This window comes from Anoplophora glabripennis, unplaced genomic scaffold (genome assembly GCF_000390285.2).
Source record: "Anoplophora glabripennis isolate ALB-LARVAE unplaced genomic scaffold, Agla_2.0 scaffold337, whole genome shotgun sequence".
Lineage (NCBI taxonomy): Eukaryota > Metazoa > Arthropoda > Insecta > Coleoptera > Cerambycidae > Anoplophora > Anoplophora glabripennis.
The window spans coordinates 47167-69209 of NW_019416524.1; the positions used below are offsets into that span (position 1 = coordinate 47167).

General features: G+C 30.8%; 1 protein-coding gene across 2 annotated transcripts; it reads right to left on the reverse strand.

Moving 5' to 3' along the window:
- Positions 1-1674: 1674 nt before the first annotated feature.
- On the reverse strand, positions 1675-20572 carry LOC108909431 (putative sodium-dependent multivitamin transporter). 2 transcript variants are annotated; one of them, XM_018713767.1, is made up of 10 exons: positions 20458-20572; positions 10883-11027; positions 10397-10618; positions 8207-8363; positions 7921-8104; positions 5349-5619; positions 5112-5258; positions 4833-5057; positions 4568-4725; positions 1675-2008 (listed from the first exon to the last, which is right to left on the reverse strand). In XM_018713767.1, the coding sequence occupies exons 2-10, from the start codon at positions 11000-11002 to the stop codon at positions 1735-1737; spliced, it is 1758 nt and encodes a 585-aa protein (XP_018569283.1). In that variant the 5' UTR covers positions 11003-11027; positions 20458-20572; the 3' UTR covers positions 1675-1734. The 2 variants fall into 2 exon arrangements, with proteins under 2 accessions (XP_018569283.1, XP_018569284.1); XM_018713768.2 differs by lacking the exon at positions 20458-20572 and adding an exon at positions 15587-15674.
- Between the last annotated feature and the right edge of the window lie 1471 nt (positions 20573-22043).

Here is a 22043-nt window from a genome sequence, read left to right on the forward strand (position 1 = left end):
CCAATTTCTTTTTTGACCAGTTGTTTATTTTTTTATATATACAGGGTGATTTACAAACGGTGACCAAAATGAAACCTCGTATTCTTTGGTGAATTTTAAGAGGGAGTATTTCCTATAAATTTTTTATATAGAGCGCTTCGTTAAAAAGATACAGGGTGTTATACTTCAAAAAATGTTTAAATTTTTTTAAATAATTTAAAAACTAGTGAGTGAAATATATTTAATGGGGCACATTATTTATGTAAACATTATCCAAAATCTGAGGTCTTTTCCAAAAATTTACTTGATCCAGTGGCAGAGATACAGGGTATCGGTGGCATATTTTTCTAAATAAATTAGTACGCCACTTCTTTACGGTAAAAATAATGATATTTTCGGATTCATTAATTTTCTACAAATTACTCCTCTATGTTTTTCGAAAAAAGCCTGATTTTCGAGTAAAACTTAAAAAACGAACTGTAAACACTATTACTTAAATGACATGACACTAATCATTTGGTTATTTATTCGAATGAAGAAATTAATAACACTAGTATTTGAGTAAATGCTCAAAAATACATCCATTTCCACAAACACAGGCGCGACATATTTTTAGTAACGAAAATGAAATTTGTTCGAAATTTATTGTTGCTTGAATCTGATGAAGAGCATTATTTATTATTTCTTCTAACTGCTCAGAACGTCAAAGTTGCTATCGCAGCCTAGTATGTAATTTTAACCGCATTTTATTCCAATATCGAAGTGTTTTCAGTTTGTTTTTTAAGTTTTACTCGAAAATCAGACTTTTTTCGAAAAACATAAGAGAATAGGAATTTGTAGAAAATTGAAAGATGAATCCGAAAATATCATGACTGTTACCGTAAAGCAGTGTCGTACTATTTTATTTAGAAAAATATACCACTTATACCGACACTGGAGCATCTAAATTTTAGGAAAAGGTCTCAGATTTTAGACAATGTTTACATGTGCCCAATTTCAAATTGTTTCACTTAGTTTTAAAATTATTTAAAAAAATAAAAATATTTCTTTATGTTTAACACCCTGTATCTTTTTAACGAAGTGTCCTAGATAAAAACTTTATACGAAAGACATCTCTTAAAATTCACGAAAGAATACGAGGTTTCATTTTTGGTCACCGTTTATGAATCACTCTGTATTATGTAATCATTAATCCAGATGGTATTACGTTTTTACATTGTCCAGAAACGATTTATTTAAGTTAAAAAAAATGTTATAATACAGTAGGTAGCATGTTAGGTATAAAATACTAATTACCTCTCACTGACTGTATAAAAAGTACAAATTGTAAATATTTATTTTATATTGTGCATTTTTTAAATAAAATATATTTCTTCTAATTTTTATTTCATTATAATTTATAAAAAAAAATCTTGCGCTTTAACCTCGTCCTAAGACTAAAGTAAAAACTAAAAATGTTATTTATGTTTACGGTATATTTTAAAAATATAATGGAAGACGCAATTTGCAGGGAAATATAAAACAGTTAACAATTAATAAACATCTCTTTTACAAAAATTATTCTATTCAAATTATACGTTTGTACTTACAATAGAAAACGCCTTGTATGTTCTCATACAATACAAAACCTTGCAAACAACCTATAAGTAAAATAATTACCTTTTCGACCCTACTTCTAAAATAAATAATCAAAACTTAAAAAAATTTATCTATTAAGTTTTAAGGCAATTGATCTAAGCGACATCTATCGGTTCGTTAATACTTCCTCTTCGATTTCACGCCGTTTCTCAGGTCCTCGTCAGAAGCGGACAACTCAGTCAGGCTCGTCAGGTTTACTGGCGCTTCTGAGGCAGGCAACTTCTTCGCTATGATCGGAATGAATAAGTCTGGGTCGTAGTTTTCATCCTCGACCCTTCTGCCATCCATCTTCCTGGTCACGAAGCTTACGGCGTAACCTAATATCGTCGTGATCAAGAGGCCGAATACGCCGTTGTACAAGTACGACACTCTGAACAACCAGAAATACTCGCTGGAAGAAAAAATGGAAGGATAAGTGACAGACAATAACCTAGAAACTGAGAGCTTTGGAAAGTTTCTGTAGAAATATAAATATAGGTTGTGTTTATAGTGAAACCAAATAATTATTATAGCGCAATTATAGTTATAGTTGTTACGATCTCAATTGGAACCGTAAAAAACATTTAATTCATAAATTCTACGGAATCCATAGACGTCCAGAAAAATTTAGCCCTGTCTCGTCTAGATATACTGTATTCCGAGCTATGTTACCATATAATTACTATACGATTGTCAAGTTTTTTATGTTTAAAATCGCATTGTAATAAAGCATGTCGTAAAATATCTAAAGAATTATAATTATAATCAGGATAATCGTTTAATTTATCTCGAGTAGGAACTTTATTTTCTTTATACATATTATAAATTGTGCGCCACATTACATCTGGTAAAATCGTCAATTTTCTTTAATTTTGTATTTTTCCGTTTCCTCTTTGTACCGTGATAAATCCTTCTTTAGTTACGCGATAAATTGGCCTTCTTTGGATATCTTAGTTAATTCCTTAATCCGTTTCCTAACTTTTTTATCACATTGTTCACTATTTTCAATTTTCAAACATTCATATATTTTTAAATCTTTGTTTTTAAATTCTGAGTTTGTTTCGATACCGTGAACTGGGGCTTCTTTGATCACTAAATTTTTAATTTTTCACTGTAGTTCACTAAAGAGTTGAGATATTTTGAAACAAAAAAAAAAGGGAAGTATATATACAGTTATATGTTAAATCTTAGCACTCATTAGGCATTCAATAAACTTTCACAAAAATCAGAAAAAAATAATTTAGGCCTGATCAAAGTTTTACTGGATTTGGGGCAACTTTGATAAATGATAAATTTTGCTCTTAAACTCAATGAAACCCCGTCCAAATTAATAAAAAATAAAAAATATATTAATAACTAACCCAAAAATAACATATTTGTGTAAAAACCAACCAGAAATTAAGAAATAAATACGCTTTTATCTTAATAATGTATATTTTCGATTAGAAAAATATCTAAATAAACATTAATTTGCTTTGAACACACATAGGAATTATCGGTATGGAAGCAGACTCAAAAAGAACAAAATAAACTTAAACTAGACATTAAATAAACTTAAACTAGGCATTAATTTTCATGCTTTGTTAGAAACATCGATAGCAAAACGGCAAGAATAAAAAATTGGCACTTTACACCTCTACAAAATTTTCAATTAAATCAAAAAATCAAATCAAAGTTGCCCCATATCAGGCGATCAAAGTTACCCCACGAAGCATTTGAAAAGCTGAAAGGTCTGATTATGATTTTAAAATAAATTTAAAAATGATATTTACATCCCAGGTAAACAAGATTTCATATAAAATAATGAAAATTGATCCAAAATAAAACCCTTTAGCTGTGTACCAAAAATTTCTGAGGTTTCGTAAAATACATAAACGTTAAAAGTAAACTTTCTTACCTTATAGTACAAGAACCGCGGCAAAACGCTACAAAAGACTTACACTCTCGTAAACGTGTGACATTTGAAAAACATATGATGTGTTCAAACGCGCCAAGAAATTTGTGCTTGCGCAGTAATTTAAGAATTTAAAAGTTAGGACATATGTTATCAAATTTGCCCCGCAATTATCAAAGTAGCCCCAGTTCACGGTACTTTCGACAAAAACCGGTTCCACTATTTGGAGATTTTCCCAAGTTATTTCGTTATCCTCCGCTTCAAAGAGTCTCCAGAAAATCACGCTAAATTATAGATAGTTACATATAACATTTATTTTAATAACTATTACCCTTTACTGGTTACGATATAAACAAATAATAATATCAACTAATAAATAATAATACGTATTATACCAACAACATACCCCGCCAAGCAATGCTCTGCAATGGGCTCATACCGCAAGGTGGGCAGGTCGGTTCTCGGCCCATCCAATCGTGGCAAAGCGACAAAGCTAACCCGTGTACCATACAAAAAATTTATTTACGACCTAGTGGACCAATACAGGTTTGCTCTGATGACCAGCGCGCCGCCGCGTCAATTCTATATCAGGCGGACTAGTTTACCAATACCGGACTCGCCGAATTGCTATTCGAGTATATATTACGAGACACATCAAGGTTAAAGCATAAGAAGAAATTTCAGGAGAAGTGCATACAGTCATGTGCTTTAAGATTTACAGGTTCCAATTGACATCGTAACAACTACACACTACTATGTTGTTTAAATAAAAGGCTAAAGAAATAAATGCTGACCAACATTCATACCAAGGAGCATCGGCTTCATGCAATTGCAAAAATGGCAAGAACATGCATTCTTATTAGGTGACATCTAGCAGATGGTCCAAAACTAATAACATTAGCACTCTTAAAAGTTTTTTTTCCAAATTTCAACGCACTAGTTGAACGTTCAACTCAAAAATAAAAAACCATAAGCCTCGATGCTCTATCAGCATAGAATTTATGGTACCATATGGTTTAATTATATTGCTACACTTTTACAACGAAAATCTTTTCTTTTTGGAGACATTCGACTCACCTATCATCGACTTGCGTCGACGAGATGGTGGAATTTATCGCACTAACAATATCATCACAACCCTCAGTGGTACGTGGTAAAGTTTTGGGAGCTGGTTTATTACCAAAAGCCATCACTAAAGCAAACGTAATACCGCATACCAGACCCGTCACAGAGCCCTAAAAAATATTAGTTGTATCGATATTTGCAAATAAATATTTACGAGAACATTTTAGTTTTAGTAAAATCAAACGGCTCCTTTTTTGAGAGCTTAGCTCTCACATACCTTCTCATTAGCCATGGTAGTAAACATCCCTAGAGAGAACAAACCCAACAACGGTCCTCCTACTACCCCAAATATCGTTAAAGCCGCTTGCAGGACTCCTCCCAGAAACTGTGCCAAGAAGGCCACCGCAATGCACACGATTCCAAAAACCAAAGAAACGACTTTCAACTGCACAGGTATACGTTTTTCCGCAACGGGTCTTTTAAAGATTAGCAAATGTAGAGGCTAAAATTTTAAAAAAACAGTTTATTTATAACAAACCTCTTTCATGACACTTACCTTATAATAGTCTTCAATCGTTATGGCCGCTAAGCTGTTCACTGCAGCTGACACCGTAGACAAGGAGGCGCTGAATATGCCAGCAACGAAAAGGCCCGAAAGTCCAGGAATGTGGCCCATGGTGTCGACCACATAATAAGGCATCAACTACAAAATCAAATATGAAATGAAGCAAATTATATCCTTGAAAGGCAATTTGGCGCCCAACGTGGGGCGCCGATTTTCAGAAATATCTACCTGATCGAAACTGCTTATGTATTTGGCGTCGTACGGATCGCAATTGAAATATCTTGAATATATCGCCAATCCAGAGAACGACGTGCTCAGGCTAAGCGCCGACAGAATGGGCCAGTTCAGCCACAAGGCCTGTTGAGCTTTCTTCAGATCTTTCACGGTTAAGTACCTCTGCACCTGAGTTTGATTCACGGCATAAAGTGATAAGAATGTGACACCACCTCCGATGATCAGAGTGAACCAGCTGTGTCTCTCGATGGGATCTGGATCGAAACTGTAGAAAAATATGTTAGTTAAACTATACAAGGTGTTTATCTTTATAACTTTTGTACATTCTGTTTGATTGATGTCAAATTTAACATCCTGGGTACGGCCAACTTAATGGGGACAATTGCATTACTAGATTACTGTTTTTCAGATATAACTAGAAGTGTATTGGGTGGTATCAATTTGGGTGAAACTTTTTTATTGTTTTCTACCCCATTCAAAACCTCTGAGAATTTTTTCACCAAACTGAAAAAAAGTTATGAATTTTTGAAAAAATAGCTTTTTTTTTAAATAAAATAACTTTACTTTTTTCAAAAACTGAGTTATTGGGACGTTTAAAAAAAAATTGTATCTAAATGTACTTTTTGAAAAAAAATAGATCAACATTATCTGAAACTATCTACAATGTTTTTTTTCAAATCTCGAAAAAAAAACGAAAATTTCTCGATGTACCGTATTTTTTTTTTTTTTTTGTTATAAAAAACTGACATTTTTTGTAAATCCTCAAATTTTTTCAGAGCGGTGTTTTTTCGTTTTCTATTTTTTTTATTGATTGAATTTTTTTTTAATTTAGCTTATTTCACACAATTTTGAAAATTTTTGAAAATGTATATAGAATCCCAAAATTGAAAAAAATATGAAAGAAATAATTGAAAGTGGTAAACATGAAAAAAATTTCTATTTTTTTTTGAAAAAGTTAAGAAAAAAAATAGAAGCTCGTTATGAATAATTTTTTTATATCGTTTTTCGAAAACTACATCCAAAAACAAAGAAAATGAAGAAAAAAATAGTTATTTGGTCCATTTTTGGACGAACAGTGGGCTTTAAAAGAAGACATGCGACGCATTTGAACTCAAATAAATCATTTTGGAACCATCCGTTTGGCTTTTTGAAATTGTCATCAATCGCTGCATAGAATAAATTTTTTCAATTTTGGGATTCAAAAATTTTGAAAATGTTATGTGAAATAATCTAAATTTGAAAAAAAAATTTTCACTCAATAAAAAAAATAGAAAGGAAAAAACGCCACTGAAAAAATTTGAGGATTTATAAAAATGTCAGTTTTTTATAAGAAAAAAAAAATTAAAAAATGGTAATCAAGAAATTCGAAAATCGAAAATTGAAAAAAAAACAGTAAAGATAGGTTAAGATAATTTTGATCTATTTTTTTTCAAAAAGTGCAATAAAAACAAAAATTTTGGAGAAAAAACGTCCCGATAACTCAATTTTTGAAAACGTTATTTAAAAAAAGCTATTTTTTTCAAAAATTCATAACTTATTTTGAGTTGGGTGAAAAAATTCTCAGTGAAGTTTTCAATGGGGTAGAAAGCAATAAAAAAGTTTGAGCCAAATTGAAAGGAGTCAGGGTTAAAAGTGGTCCATTTGGCGTGGAATGCCCCTTGTCTTTACTTAATTGTTATAAACCTGTCAAACATTCTATCACTGTATTTCTAATAGCTGTTTTACATTGACAATTTATTCATCAATAAATTGACGAAGTTCTTCATGAATTAATTCACGAATTTATTGGTAAACAGTGTGGTTTTATACTGCTACAGACTTTGTCAAGTTTTTTGACGTATGAATCAGTTCTACCAATGAATCAAAGCAAATAAATTTCAAAAATGTCACCTTTCCACTCATAATTCTAGTGAAATATACTATTCGTAGGGAGATCCATGGATTTTATTTTTAACATCAACTTCGCAGATTTTTTAAGATTGCTCTGTGTATTGTGAATGAAACGAAATTAGTAGGTACTCGGAAATGAATGTGGATATTTGGATAATGCTTTCCATGTGTTAAAGTCGAGGCGAACAGGGGATTTCCATGAGGCTAAGAGTACTTCAAAAATAGTGTACATCTACTTTGGGTCACGTCAAACTTTGTGTAATGATTGCCATGGATAATGCGCTTTACCATAGTCGACGTATAGGAAAATTGATAAAAACTGCATGGACAAAAGTAATGGAATGAAATACATGAAATATAAATGGTAGATGAAATGGCTAGAGCTCGTTGTGTTATACTTCTTCTATTTCCATCAGCAGCATCAAAATCAGCACATTTATATGTCTGTTCTATATTTAACAATTTTTGGAACCTTCTAAACTGGTACGCCCATGGAATAAAATTTCTCGCACCCCTTACTAGTCGCAAGGGTATACATGTTGTGAATGAGTCTGACTGCCTACTATTTTGGCACAATGCCTTTTTACTCCAAGACGCCAAATTTGAGGCCAATTCGTTAAAAGTTATAGAGTATGTTATTTAAAAAAGCACCCTTTATAAAAGCAGCTATATTTACTTCAGTAAATCTGTCCTTCCTCCTTCTTCGGCTATCCTCCAAATTTCTGCAAAACCTCCTTTCTCTACAACGGCAAATATTACAACACTGAAGACCGCTGCGAACATTAGTAGGGATTGAAAGACATCCGTCATCAGTACTGCCTTCATGCCGCCTATTGTCGAATAAAATGTACACACTATACCTGAAAAATTGAAAAATGGCGTCCTTAAGATGTTTCTGTAAATATCTCAAAAAAGAAACGTTAAAAAGAACAGTTGTGTATTTATTTTACAAATCTACGTACCAACAGACAAGATAGCGGTGACTTGACTAATTCCAGTAAGAGCTTCGAGGGCTAAGGCAGGGGCGTACAGCACTATTCCCATGTAGAGGGTCATTTGGAGGGTGTAGGAAAGGGACGCAGCTAGTCTCGCCGTTTTCCCAAATCTTCTCTCTAAATACTAGAGGATAGCACTATATTACCGTTAAATCTTTATTCGGAAGAAATTCAGTTCTATTATATTTTAAAATTTAAAATAAATTTTTTAAATAAATGTACAACCATATTTGTAGGGAAAACAAACGTAAAAATATTTCAAGAGGTGATTCCTCGTGTCATATTAAGAAGAAAAGTTGGTATATTCATGTTTTAAACAGCGTTTTCAAGATAAGGGTGTTAAAGTTATTGAAAAATATAACATTTATTAAATACAATGTCAGTAATTATTTACATATTTGTGGCATTTCGTTACTCATTTTATTTGATTCGATATTTCTGCCACACGGAACAGTTATGTATGGTACTATACTCCGCGGTCGAAATTATAGAGAGTGACTCATCGCTAGCTTTTAGACTAGTAAGGGGGATGAAGCGAGCCGGGAACGAAAATCCATTTGCGTGTCTGCGTAAAAGGCAGCAAGATATAGAAAATATTGAAAAAAGATAATAAAACATAACATCTAATATTTTCTACCGTTTGCTATAATCGGCATTTTGATCCATTTTAATTATTACAGCATTTTAAAACGTCCCAGTTGTGTTTTTTTAGTACGTGAAGCACAAAGGCTCCATCTATCGCGCTGACTTCCACTATGCCATTCAAATGGCTACTACGGTGGAAGCGACCTGCTAAAATTTGCCAGGTACTTTATTGCACGAATGTCGCCTATAGAGGGCGAAACACAAAGTCGTTAGTGCCGCGAGTGTGTTTTTTTAATTTATAAATTTATTATAGCCATGGAATTAGACCCCTCGTCTACGCTTATGCTATGACGTTTCTCAGGACTGGTAAATCAAGTCCGTTTACACCCACTAAAAAAGCATTTCCCTATTCCCTACCAAGTGCAAAAGACAGAGATAGAATATAGATCGACGTTCAGTGTACCTCAGTCTGTAGACGATTATAGATTATATCGATGTGCGTAGCGAGCGGCACAAAGATAAATAATATTGAACCGTATAAAAATCATTTTATATTTTATACGCATTATGGTAATAGTGTTTTTATATTATGTCTGAATCACTCTCTATAATTTCGACCGCGGAGTATAGTGTGGTACGGTATGTAAAATTAAATCAAATCGTTCAGCGTAATATGAAGATATGACCGAAAATATATTTTTTTTTGGGAACTTGAACACCCTGTATCTTGAATACCACGTACCCAGGAAAAAATGTATAGAGCAAACTCTACTTTTAATTTTGTTTAATATTAGAACAGTTTTCCAAACCACTAAGAACAATTTTATCAAAAACTCAATTCAAACATTGCATTGTATACCTTGTGTTTACCTCTGTTTCTTTATTTTATAGTTAAGCAGTTGTTTTCACAGCGCACTTCGCTTATATGATAAAATAAGTAAAATAAGTAAGATCACTGGTATATTAAAAAATATAAAATGTCGATTTTCACGAAATCAGTGGGCTTTTTCGACAAATAGGAGCAGCATTGTGTTGTTTTTTATTTTCTATTTTTTCATGAAATGTCCTCAAATTTTTTATAGAATTGAAATTAAAAAGGTTATTGCTATTTTTATACCTATCAAAAGCATGCCCTTTATATTTGGGCATTACAAATTTGCAAAAATTTTTATTTAAAACTGCACTCTTGTGAAAGGAACAAATATTCTAAATTTGAAAACAGCCGCTAGAGTATTAAAAAAGTTATAAACAAAAAAACTAAACTTTGAGGTTATGTATCTCCGTTAGTATCGGGTTTTCGAAAAAAAAAGTTATATGAAAGCGTAATTATTTTTTCCAGTAGTATGAGTCAAGATATTTGTGAAAATGTTATATTTTTAAAAACTCTAACACCCCGTATCTGCAAAGTTAAGCCGTTTAAAACATAGGCTCACGCGGTTTTTGTTCTTAGGTAATCCAGAAAATCAATTATATGTATTTTTTTAACTAAAACACTTTATTGCAAAAACATTTCAATGTAAGCAAAACGTTCTTCAGTGTCTTTGCATAACGAGAAGGTGAAGATGCACTTACCTCATATGCGCTGGTAGCTTGCAGTTTGAAGAAAATAGGCAGGTACAAATATGCTGCGACGGGCGTAAATATTCCGTAGGAAATATTTATCACAATAAACTGGATGCCGTAAGTGTAATTTTCACTGGAAACCCCCAGCAAAGTTATGGCCGACATGAAGGATGCCATCAGAGAAAACGCCACGGGTCCGATGGACATATTCTTGTCAGCCAGTAAGTACTCCTAAAATAGACAAAATTGTTACACAGGGTGATAAAATATGGTGCCAAACTGAGACAGGAGATAGTGAATGGTATGGAACTACCGTACAAAGTCTAGCAAGGACTGATATGAAAATTGGGAGAGGAAGTGAGTACGACTCTGTTAAGAGCCGCGTCTCCCGAACTCTAGTGATAAAACATAAAGTAATAGTGTCTATAACATGGCGGAAACAACTGACTTATTTAATATTTTCTACGTTTTGAGAATAGGAGTTTTTTTACTTACCTTTGCTGTTTTTTGTTTGCCACCTGTAAATCGGTAGTACACGCCGATTGATGCTGATATTATCAGAACAATGGCCAGCACTACGTAATCCCATGCCCCAAAGAGGGCTCTGATCGCCATCTTTGTTTACCTTACATTACTTCCCCTGAAAAAAAAGGAAACAATTAAAATGAAGAGTATCACCCCTGCTGTGTAGAAAATACAAAGCGTCTTAGTCCGGACCTGTACACTTTTGGCGACAATATACGTTGAACTATATCGAAAATAGTATATTTTACAACAAAAGATGAAAATATTGGTTTCCACGAGCCACATTGGAAGTGCACGAACGAAAAATAGTATTTCACAATTTCGGCTCATACATAATCCTATGTTAAATTTAATTTGAGATGAACTATTATACAGAGTGTTCCATCTAAGAGGGATTCTTCTGTAACTCTGTAACTGTAAAATTTATAAAAAAAATTGTTTTAATAAAAGTTATCTTGAATCACGTGGGCCATGTATAGAAAATATTTTTAGTTTTATTGGGCGTAGGTGGAATACCCTGTATAACATATTATTAATTATTTCTTTAGCTTTAACAGGTAACACATTCTACAGGGTCGGAAAGTCCCCATGAATAAGAAGTGGATCCTATTTGTGGAAGGGCGAAATGGGCGTTGACTATTAGACATCTTCATTATAGCCATCTTTCACTATCGCACGCATTTCTATGACTTTCTTTATCGCTCTCGCGTAAAGGCCGATGAACCATGGGGACTTTCCGACCCTGTATATCAAAATAGAAGATGACATCTGTCAAGTAAAATTTTATCATTTTATTTTCTTTTTAAATATTTTTAGGTACGTGTAAAATATGTTTCGTTGAAATCAAGGTTCGTTCAAATTTAATTAGTTTAGTGTTTTATTTAAGAAAGCGATTTGTCGTAATCATTTCCGTCTTAAAAGATAAGAGACAAAAATAGAAGGAAGAAAAATGTCAGTAGCGACAGTGTCGACTGGTACGATGATATAAATATTAAAAAAAGTCAAATTTCCTAAAAAGTTACCAATATTTAAAAAAAATGTTTTAACTAATGCTAACATAACTTTTTAAGGAAGCCAGTTTGTAGATAATTCGATCTAAGTCGGTTTATTTCATCCATAAAGTAGTAATAGGAAATGAATGGGCCATTCTTTTCAAGACACTCAGTATGTTACGAAGTAGAATTGTTGACTTTGTGACTTTGTATTTTTCGCAAAAAAGGTACAATTCAATAAGAGTGAGATTACATTATAATTATAATATACGACATACATCGAAAAAACCTAACCTCAAAAACGTCATAAGTTGTCTCTAGGTAAGGTCGCAGCTAGCGACCTCTAGTAGATGCTCGAAAACTAATAATGCGTTTTTAGCATGCTCAAATCTTACTTGTATCTTGTATTTAACGCACTGTGTCTGAAAAAAACATATTATTTTTTAATGTTCTATAGATCCTTGAACTATTAAACTAAATTCCCAAATTGTGCATGTCATTTGTTGGTTTAATAAGGAATGTTTTGCGTTATTATTATATTATAATTATATTTACTTTAAGCAGCCCACATTTTTCTCAGAATCTTACACGAACATTTTTTATTAGTCACGGAACATTGTACGCTACAGAGACATAAATATTTAAGGATCTGGATTGAACAAACATTTTTAAAATAACAAGGTCTATTTTTACAACTATCTCTCTTAATTATTAGCAGTTCCCTTGGTAACCAGTTAAAACTGGATCCGAATACAAACTAAAAACAGTTTTCTTTTGCGCGATCAATAATAGAACGTATAAAATAAATGTTTATAATTAATGTTGGAACAAATTTTAAAAAACTACTACAAAAATGTGTTTTATTTACTAACTTCAGAAATAAGCCCTTGAAGATGTTAATTGAAGGGTCAACAGATCAACGATCAATGAATGTTTTTATTAATGTTAATTTAAAATTCTGTAGTTGAAAGAAAACAATACATATTGATTGAGACAATAAACGGGGAATTGTGTTTCTGTTACTAAAATTGTAAGTCGTAAATTGTTCTTGAAAATACCAAGATAATAATTTAAAACATTTAAAAAATATTTGAATACTCAACAAGTTTGTTTGAATGTTTGTATGTATATGTTTTCTCTTATTTTGTAACTTGTTTCTTGGTATATTTGTTGTTCAAATAATTTTTTTTGTTTTTTCCCATCCTATAAATGGTTTCAGTCACGTTTCAGTAATGTTGGATGGTGTAAAATAAATAAATAAATAAATAAATAAATAAAATAAAAATTTCGAAATATGTTTTTATTTTCTTCTATATATGTAAATACTAATAAAGCCAATGAATGTACTAATAAATCAAAACGATAATTTCCAACGCAATTCTGTAAAACAATTAGGTAATATTTTTTAAAAACAACAGATTTTCAAATTTCAGTTCACTGTTATAATTTGATTTGGTAATGATGAATTGTTTGATTTGCTAAGTAGTTATTCACATTCACGATAACGAAATAGTGAAGCTGAAAATCAGCTGTAACGTCCGAATTCTTTGAAACTACATGGATTTACATGAAAATTTAGAATAAGGCTCATCTTAGGCTCAAGTTCAAAAGTGACATAAGCCCGATTGAAATTTGTTTTTTAGGGGTAAAAACTACCCTAAGTGAAAAAAATTGAAAAAATTAAGTTTTAAGCATTTTATTGATAAAAATCTTGTTCAAGCACAAAGATTAAATAATGTTCCATGTTCTCGAATATGTTTTATGACATATTTAATCTTTTCGACCCTTTATTTAACCCTTAAAAACTGCCCCTATACAAAAAATAATTATAAAAAATTACTTTTTAAAGATTTGGAATGATTAAATCGTGCAATTATTTAAAATAAAAGTTACCTTATAGCTAATAAAATAATTTTTCCCTTTCAACCCCTATAAACCACACCTGTATTGACAAAAATGATTACTTTTTAAAAGCTTGGAATGCTTTAACGATGCAATTATTTAAAATAAAAATTCCCTCATTGCTTATGAAAGAATTTGTATCTCATAACACTTTTCAACCCTTATAAATCACCCCTGTGCTAAAAAAATGAAAAAAAAAAATACGTTTTAAATCTTGGAATGCTATAATTGTGCAATAATTTAAAATAAAAATTCCCTTATATTGTTTATGAAAGAATATTTTACTTTTGCCATTTTCAACTCTTATAAACTACCCTTTTACTAATATTAATGTAAAATATTTTTATTATAATCGATTTTTAAATATAATCAATCATAAAAAAATGGCTACGCTGCATATAAATAATCACACTAAATTTTTTTACTTATTTTATTTGTATATTTAAATTTAAATTTAAAAATGTTTCACTAATACTTATAATAATTCACTAATGTTCACAATCATTAGAATTACTGTCTAAAAGCTCTTCTTCTGGATGGATACTTCAAGCGGCGGTATCTCCTTTATTTTTTCTTTCATAGTTTCAGAGTTATTATATAAATAAGGCAATTTTTTTTGAATAATGAAAAATACGTTTTCAACTTTTACCGTAGGTACATTATGCAAAAAATAAGCATTCTAAACCGGTCTAACTTCAGGATCGTATGAAAAACACTAAAACAAAACTAATTGTAATGGGTCTATGATTAATTTTAATTCTGATGGAAATGGTATAGCGTTTACTGCTAATTTTTTCTTAAAAAAATATGAGCAACCCATCTGTTTTTGACGATAACTGCTTCGATTTTGTTCTAATTAACTTTTATAAATGCTCATTTTGAAGGTCTTTTTGAGTACTACAAGTTATTATTATATTCGCGAAAAATACTTTGAAAAAATATTTTTTTTTCTCTCAAAATTCCAAGTTTTCAATCGTGAATAACTATTGATTTCTCGAAAAAATTCTTCGAATATTTTTTGCTCAAAATTTGATTCTCTATCGATTTCCAGCGTTATTTTTGAAAAAAAGAGAAAAGCTTCAATGACTACTAAAATAAATTTCATTTTTAACAACCGACCCTTGGATATACGAAACACTTGGTCTAATTATATCAATCGATACATTTTTTATGTAATTATGTAACTGTTTTTGAAAATCAACACATGACATTAGCGTAGTAGCTGTAGTAGCAGTAGCAGTATCAACTTTGCTAAATGACAAATATTTTGGAGTACTAAAATTAAATATCTGCCACAGGTTATCCAAAATGTTGGCCTTAGCTGCAGTTTTATAATATTCTACATTTTGTTTTCATTAAGCGAATCAGTATTTTGGTAATTATTAAAGGACCTAGCGATTTCAATTATCAAATCTCAGATAGTAAACTTTATTAGCTATGTCCAACAACTGAATGTATGTAACATTACTTTTAATGATAAACAAATAAAAAACAAATATCATCAAAATATTAGTGGAAAGCGAATACATTTTTCTGGATAGATTACAATTAATTATGAAAAATTTAAAACAAAAAATGTGTTGGATATAGTGAAAAAAGATAAAATCAAGTTGTCGCGATCATCAGTTGTTGCCGAAACGGATTATCCATGAACTTTGCACTCCTAGCTGAATATTTAATAGCAAACCACCCATTTTAGGCATTTAGAAAAGTAAAACAAAAAAATCTGTAGAAATAATTACATTGTATTTCAAATGTCTATTACATTTCGTTTACTTACTTATTAAATTATAAATTCACAAATATAAAATTCATAACATTACATCACACCGCGAGGAACATGTTTCACGTGTTTTCACCAAATCGACAACTTGATGTTATCACTTTCATTATATGGCGAAAAAATGTTATATTTGTAAAAGTTATCGCTGATTACAAAGGCTGTGACTTTAATACAACAATAAAATAATCAAATAAAACAATTCGTTTAATAAAAATCACATAATTAAACAATATAACGCAATGGTTACAAAATAAATTGTTAACATGTTTAATGTTCGTCTCCGATTTATTATTTTTACATTTTTGTGCTAATACTATTAAATTGGTTAATTGGACATCGTATTGCTTCAAATCAATAAGTCGTTATCTAAATCTATGGATTAACACGTAAATGAAGGCGTAATGAATGAGAGAGAATATCTAAAAAGGTAGTTTAGTATGTATAAATTTTACACTGAGAGCAAATGTACTGGAAAAAAATTTTCATAAAGATTATTATCCTCCACTTCACTTTGCCTCGAGTCCAAAGTTTACTCGAGCAATTTTTATTCCCAGTCCAGGGACATTAACCGTATGTCTTCGACAGGTATCATTTCGTAAATACGGGGGTATATGTTATTCAGGCATCCTCAAACAGTCCTTAGAATAGTTTATAGTCCAAAGGATATGTCCCTGGGACATACGGGTATATGCCACCAGATATTCTAAAGATATACTTGGGACATATTTGTGTTATTTGGGTGGTTTGATTCTATTTAGGTTTGTAAATAAAATGAAAAAGAAATATATATTTATTTATTATGAGCACATAACTTTGTCCTGTAGATATATTAGAAGATTTTTTACTATTGGTCAAATGTATAAGTAGGATCAACAAACTTTTGACTTTGAATATGTAGGTACCGAATAGGCTACTATGGAATATGGCGTGATTCTACTAAAAGATCCTTGTAAGGGCAATGACTCTCTGTCAAATATATTGACAAGGCAAAGAAATAAGACACGGGAGGTAGAAGAAATAATTAATTTTAAAAATAAATTGCAAACCTGATGTAAGGCGCAGAAAAGAAGTGAACGCTATTCACAAAGAGTTATACAAGGTACCCTGAAAAAATGTAAAAACTTGATTTAGGAAAATTACATATTAACAAATGAAGGTCTTTTGACAGTGTAGCAACTGAAGCTTTCTATTTCTTCTACATAAATGAAGTTACTTACTATATTTATTAACAAATACATTTTAACTAACTGATAATAATTATTACAACTACACTAGAGAGAACCACATTTGATCCATGCCAAGAGAAATAATATCTATGGTTACTATTTTTATTTCCGTAGAGAACAGAAGAAATTCTCTCATTGATACATTGTTAATTGTAGCTATGGAAAAAAGTATCCGACCTACCACATTTAAAAACGTAAATTCCTTTCTTCCAAATTTATTCTTATTTCCATATTTTATTGTAGAACATAAGCAAAACAATTACCATAGCCAGTAACTGGAATTGTTTTACCTTGAAATTAAAATAAAATCTACAAGTTTTATACTGGGTCTGGTAATTTGTTTATTGATCGACATAAGACAACGTTATTTCCTTGAACACTGTTTCAAATTGTTATTTTTTTTTGTCATCGCAAAAAACTATCATGATAGTTATGATTATAACTATAAAACTTCACTAGACCGCTGCAAATACATACAGGGTGTTTCTAAAATAGGGTTCCAAACTTCTGCTGCGTTTATAACTCATTAAAATAAGCCAAAAAGTTCCTATTAACATGTGCCCTAAAACGCACCCTTAGGAAGTTATATGCCCTTAAAATGTTTCAAACAAAACTGTTTTTTTTTTCTGTTATTGACAAAACGGTCGCAAATAAATAGAAAAAAATGTATGGGTCTTACATAACTTTTTACGTTAAATAACATGGGCTACTCCGTTTTTCGACATGCAAATCATATGCGTCCCATTTAGGTTGGTGAAGGGGGTTTTCGGCACGTAATTTTTTTTATTTCAATTTTTTTACAATTTTCTCTACATATTTATAAAATCTTAAACAATTTTACGTTTACAATATTATCTTTGTCCAAATCGATATTTCCAATGGTTTTCGAGTAAATTGAGTTTGAAAATTACTCTGCTCTTTAAGTTATTAGGCCAAAAATGACAAAAATCTGTTTACCAAATTTAAATATTGAAAAAAAACAGTTTTGTTTGAGCCCTTTTAAGGGCATATAACTTCCTAAGGATGCGTTTTAGGGCAAATGTTAATAGGAACTTTTTGGCTTATTTTAATTAGTTATAAACGCAGCAGAAGTTTGGAACCTTATTTTAGAAACACCCTGTATATTTGGAAACTCAAAAGCGTTTCGCAAAATAATGTCAATGGGTTTGTAACTTTTGGCAACACTTATATAAAAACTGCATTTATATTTTCGTAAATCATGTGTCATTGTTTGGCAAAAGTTTATATTTTCTTTATATTTCAACAGTTTTATAGGTATCCTAGGTGGATTTAATACGAGGGTTGATCTAAACCTTAAAAGAAAACAATGACTGTTTTTATGGTAATAGACCAAAAAATGTGTTGACGTATATAACACAGCTCTTTTATCAAGTGTTATTGTTTACATAAATTCTATCAAAAGAAAACATACATTATGTGTGAAACTACTAAACGCAAACGCAAACGCAAACGCTAAAATTTAACGAGAAAAACGATAAAATAATCAGTAGCAAAACTTTGTATTATTATAGGTCAGTTCCTATTTTAATAAAAAAAAATAGTACTGTATATTCTAGAAATTTTAATAACATGGAAATATACTCTACTTTTAATTGGTTGTGTTTTAATTTACTTTAATTTTTTTATTTAAGTTTTACACACCTGTCTCGGCGAAAGGCAACATTAAAAATCGAAAAGTGCTGACTAATTTTATTCTAATAATAACTATGTAACATATCAGTACATTTCAATTAAATTATATTGCTAAATACCAAGAATTATTTGCTTATCTAACAATAAGCTACATTTGTACAAAAATACACCAGTTTAAATGGATTAAAATACAAAGAGGAATTAAATTATATCATATAGATATAGAATGTTTTCTAAGTCTGTATAATAACCGTAGGAACTTGTTCTATTTATCATTTTATATTAAATGGAAATAATGAAGCAAGGGTCGAAAGCTACTAGGTTTTAAAGATACACAGGTGTTAGTTAAAAATATTATCATAATATTCGAATATCTCTGAACATATGGCTTTGGTTAGTGATAAAAATAAAAGACAAAAATTCACTGCACTGGGTTAGTGATATAAAAAAAGATGTTTTTCACTTTATTCGAAAAAACCTTCTTCGAGTTATTTTTTTTCAATTTAAAAAGAGCTTGTCACACAGTTGAATGAATTTAATAAAAGATATGTAAAATTATTTGATTATTTTGAAATTTACGTTTTTCTAAAGAGATTGTGGGAGCTTCATGACTAATGTTTACTTCACTTTGCTCTGCATGTAAAACGCAACCTGACCTTTCTTAATATAATGTAAACATATATTTATGTGATAAAGATAATTCAGATTGGAATAGTTTTTTTTTTATTTACAATCAAGAAAAGCACAGGCGGGGAGCATCAAAGCAAAGTAGATTTGGTGTCTCTAGGCACGACTATTTTAATTGTACTGCTCAAAATTTACAAGTATAACATTTTTTCTTTGGATTATTTGTTTTTCATTCATGATTTTTTATGGTTATTTGACTATTTGTTTTTCTAGATTCACGATGATTTTATTTTTGCTGAATATTTTTTATTTCAACGAATTCCAGGGCTTTTTCTAATTTATACAGGGTGTTTCATAATAGTATGTCTTTATTTGGGGGGAGGGGGAATCTGCGCACAATTTTAAGAAAAAACGTTGATACAGTGTTAAAGTTTCAATAATTTTTTCAATAACCCTGCCTAATAGTCGTCACCACCTACAGGGTGATACTTTTTCTGGAGGTCGGACTTACTTTTAGCCCCCCAAACTTTCTTCCGGTACGCCACTGGTCTTTTCTAGAACAAGGGTTCAATTCCTTGTTCAATTTAGAAACTTTTCTGTCACTTGCAATGTTTTCGTATCTGCGGCCGTTTTCGAGCAAAAAAAATAAAAAACTTTTATAACTCGCTAAATCCTCTAGATGGTTTTGACTGATGGATAATTATTTTGCTTCATTAATTTTGAATTTCGGTTTTCAAATACTACTTTTGTCTACTTAAATAATTATTATTTGAGTCAAACATTAACTACTTTTTAATTACTTATTACAGGTTAACAAAAAATGAACAGATGGATAATTAACAAATTTCAAAAATCATCGGTTGATGTTTTAGAAAGTCGTTACTACTTCGTGGAGAATAAATAACAAACTAACAACTACAATAAGGCAAACATTGTGTAGTATAAAAAAAAACATTAAAAATATTAATTCTAAATTGCACATCAAATGTAAACAAACAAAAACTTTGTATTTGAAAATTTATCATCGTACTACGATAAGGTGCATCGTTTGTCGTTTTCTATTAGCACTAATAAAATTTTAGTGACGTCTTACCTATCGAAAATTTACCACATAATACCATTACCATTCAGTGTAGACGTTGCTTCCAGTTTTTATACAAAACATGTTGGACTATCTTTTCGCGGACACCTCGTAACATTTAAAATATTCAAATCTAGCATGCCGCCAGTCGCGGGCATGCGGCCTTTGAAGCACTAGTTAAAAAATAGGTAGGTTAGGTTTTCTATCGATCAAATACACTAAAACTCACTGAGACCCTGGCAAATGAGTGCAGAAAATTAAAATAAAAAGAATATACTTACAAGAGAAATATTTCACAACGAGTGACACCAAACTGTAACCAAAAACGAATTTGTGTAACCCGCGATATTTCCCGACCATGTGCAGACGCTTATCGCGTCGATGGCGAAACGCGTTATGTGGACGGGTCGTCTATACGTTGATTGAGCCGCCTCGAAAACTATTGATCAGCTGATAATTTACGGTTATTCCGCTCGGTTTTTAAATAAAGCTAAAGTCCATGTGTGTTTCCGTTAAATGTATACACAGGGAATAAAACATAGCATTAGTTGACAGTCTACAGAACTTGAAATTTTATTAAATTTATTGATGTTGAGCTCTCGAAGATGCATTCATTTTCTAAAATCTTTATTTTAACAAATTTATGAAGAAATTTACAATTTTATATAGGTGTGTATAATACAAAAAGTGTTGGAAATTTCCTGGCTTAAAAAAATTTACAAGTTAAAGACAACACAACTGGTTTTAATTTATTGGTCGATTTTAGGGATTTTTAGTGATTTAATTTTTATTCAGTAGTACCAATTTCAGTTACATTCAAAAATTTCAGCTACGTTCTACAATAATTTTGACATATCAATTTATTTTTATTATATGGCAGACATATATTTAAATATATTGTAGGGGCCTTGGGGATTCCAATGCCGTTTCATATTCAAAGAGTGTACCACTAAAAAAAAAACAAAAGTTTGTTTTATATCTTCGAAATGTAAGTCAATTGTTTTTATATTTTATATAATTCCTTGGAATACCTACCTACCAAAAAATTTCCTACAACTCTGAGATGTTTTGGTTCTGAAATCGAAAACTGTTTGAAAAATTTATACTTAATCGACGCAAAACTGTATGCGCACTAAACTATATTCTGAACTAATTCAGAATTCCCCAAATAATAGTTCAGTAATTTGTGTCCTCAAAAACGAAAACGCCAGTCAGTCGCCGCAACAATGTTGTTCCGTTTATAGGTATTTAATATTTTTTGATGATGCGGTAATGTAATGATGCTAATATTAAAATCGATTGGAAGGCCTTCTTTATCGCTTAATAAACTGATTGACGTAGTTTCCTAAATACTTAAAATATTTCATGAAGCGGGTATAAGATGATATTAATTTTCCATATTGATATTATTATGAAATATACTCCCTAATTTTAAAACTAATCTTTTTGTCAGAACACATCACAAAACCACATGTGCAATTAATCAATTATTAAAAATTCCAAACTCAGAAGTGGATCACAGTGTGGGGTTTTGTGTAAAAGTAGGCCATGATTTTTTTCGAAAAATATTAATATCAAAACTTATTTTTTTGACACGCACAGTTCTATTGTTTCATTGTATTAATTCCAAGGCACCATGTCTGCTACTGATACAAGAAATTCAGTTAATTTTGGCATGTATTTCTTTAAAAATCTAGAAAGATCATCGGCAAACATATTTTTTTTATACGGAATAATAAATTTGAAGTAGGTCAGTAAATATTCTTGATTTCTTTGCCTTAATTTTCTTCAAGTTTGTATTAAACCATAAACTTTATCTTTCAAAATTTCACAAAAATAATCCAATGGATTTCAGTTGAGTAGCCAT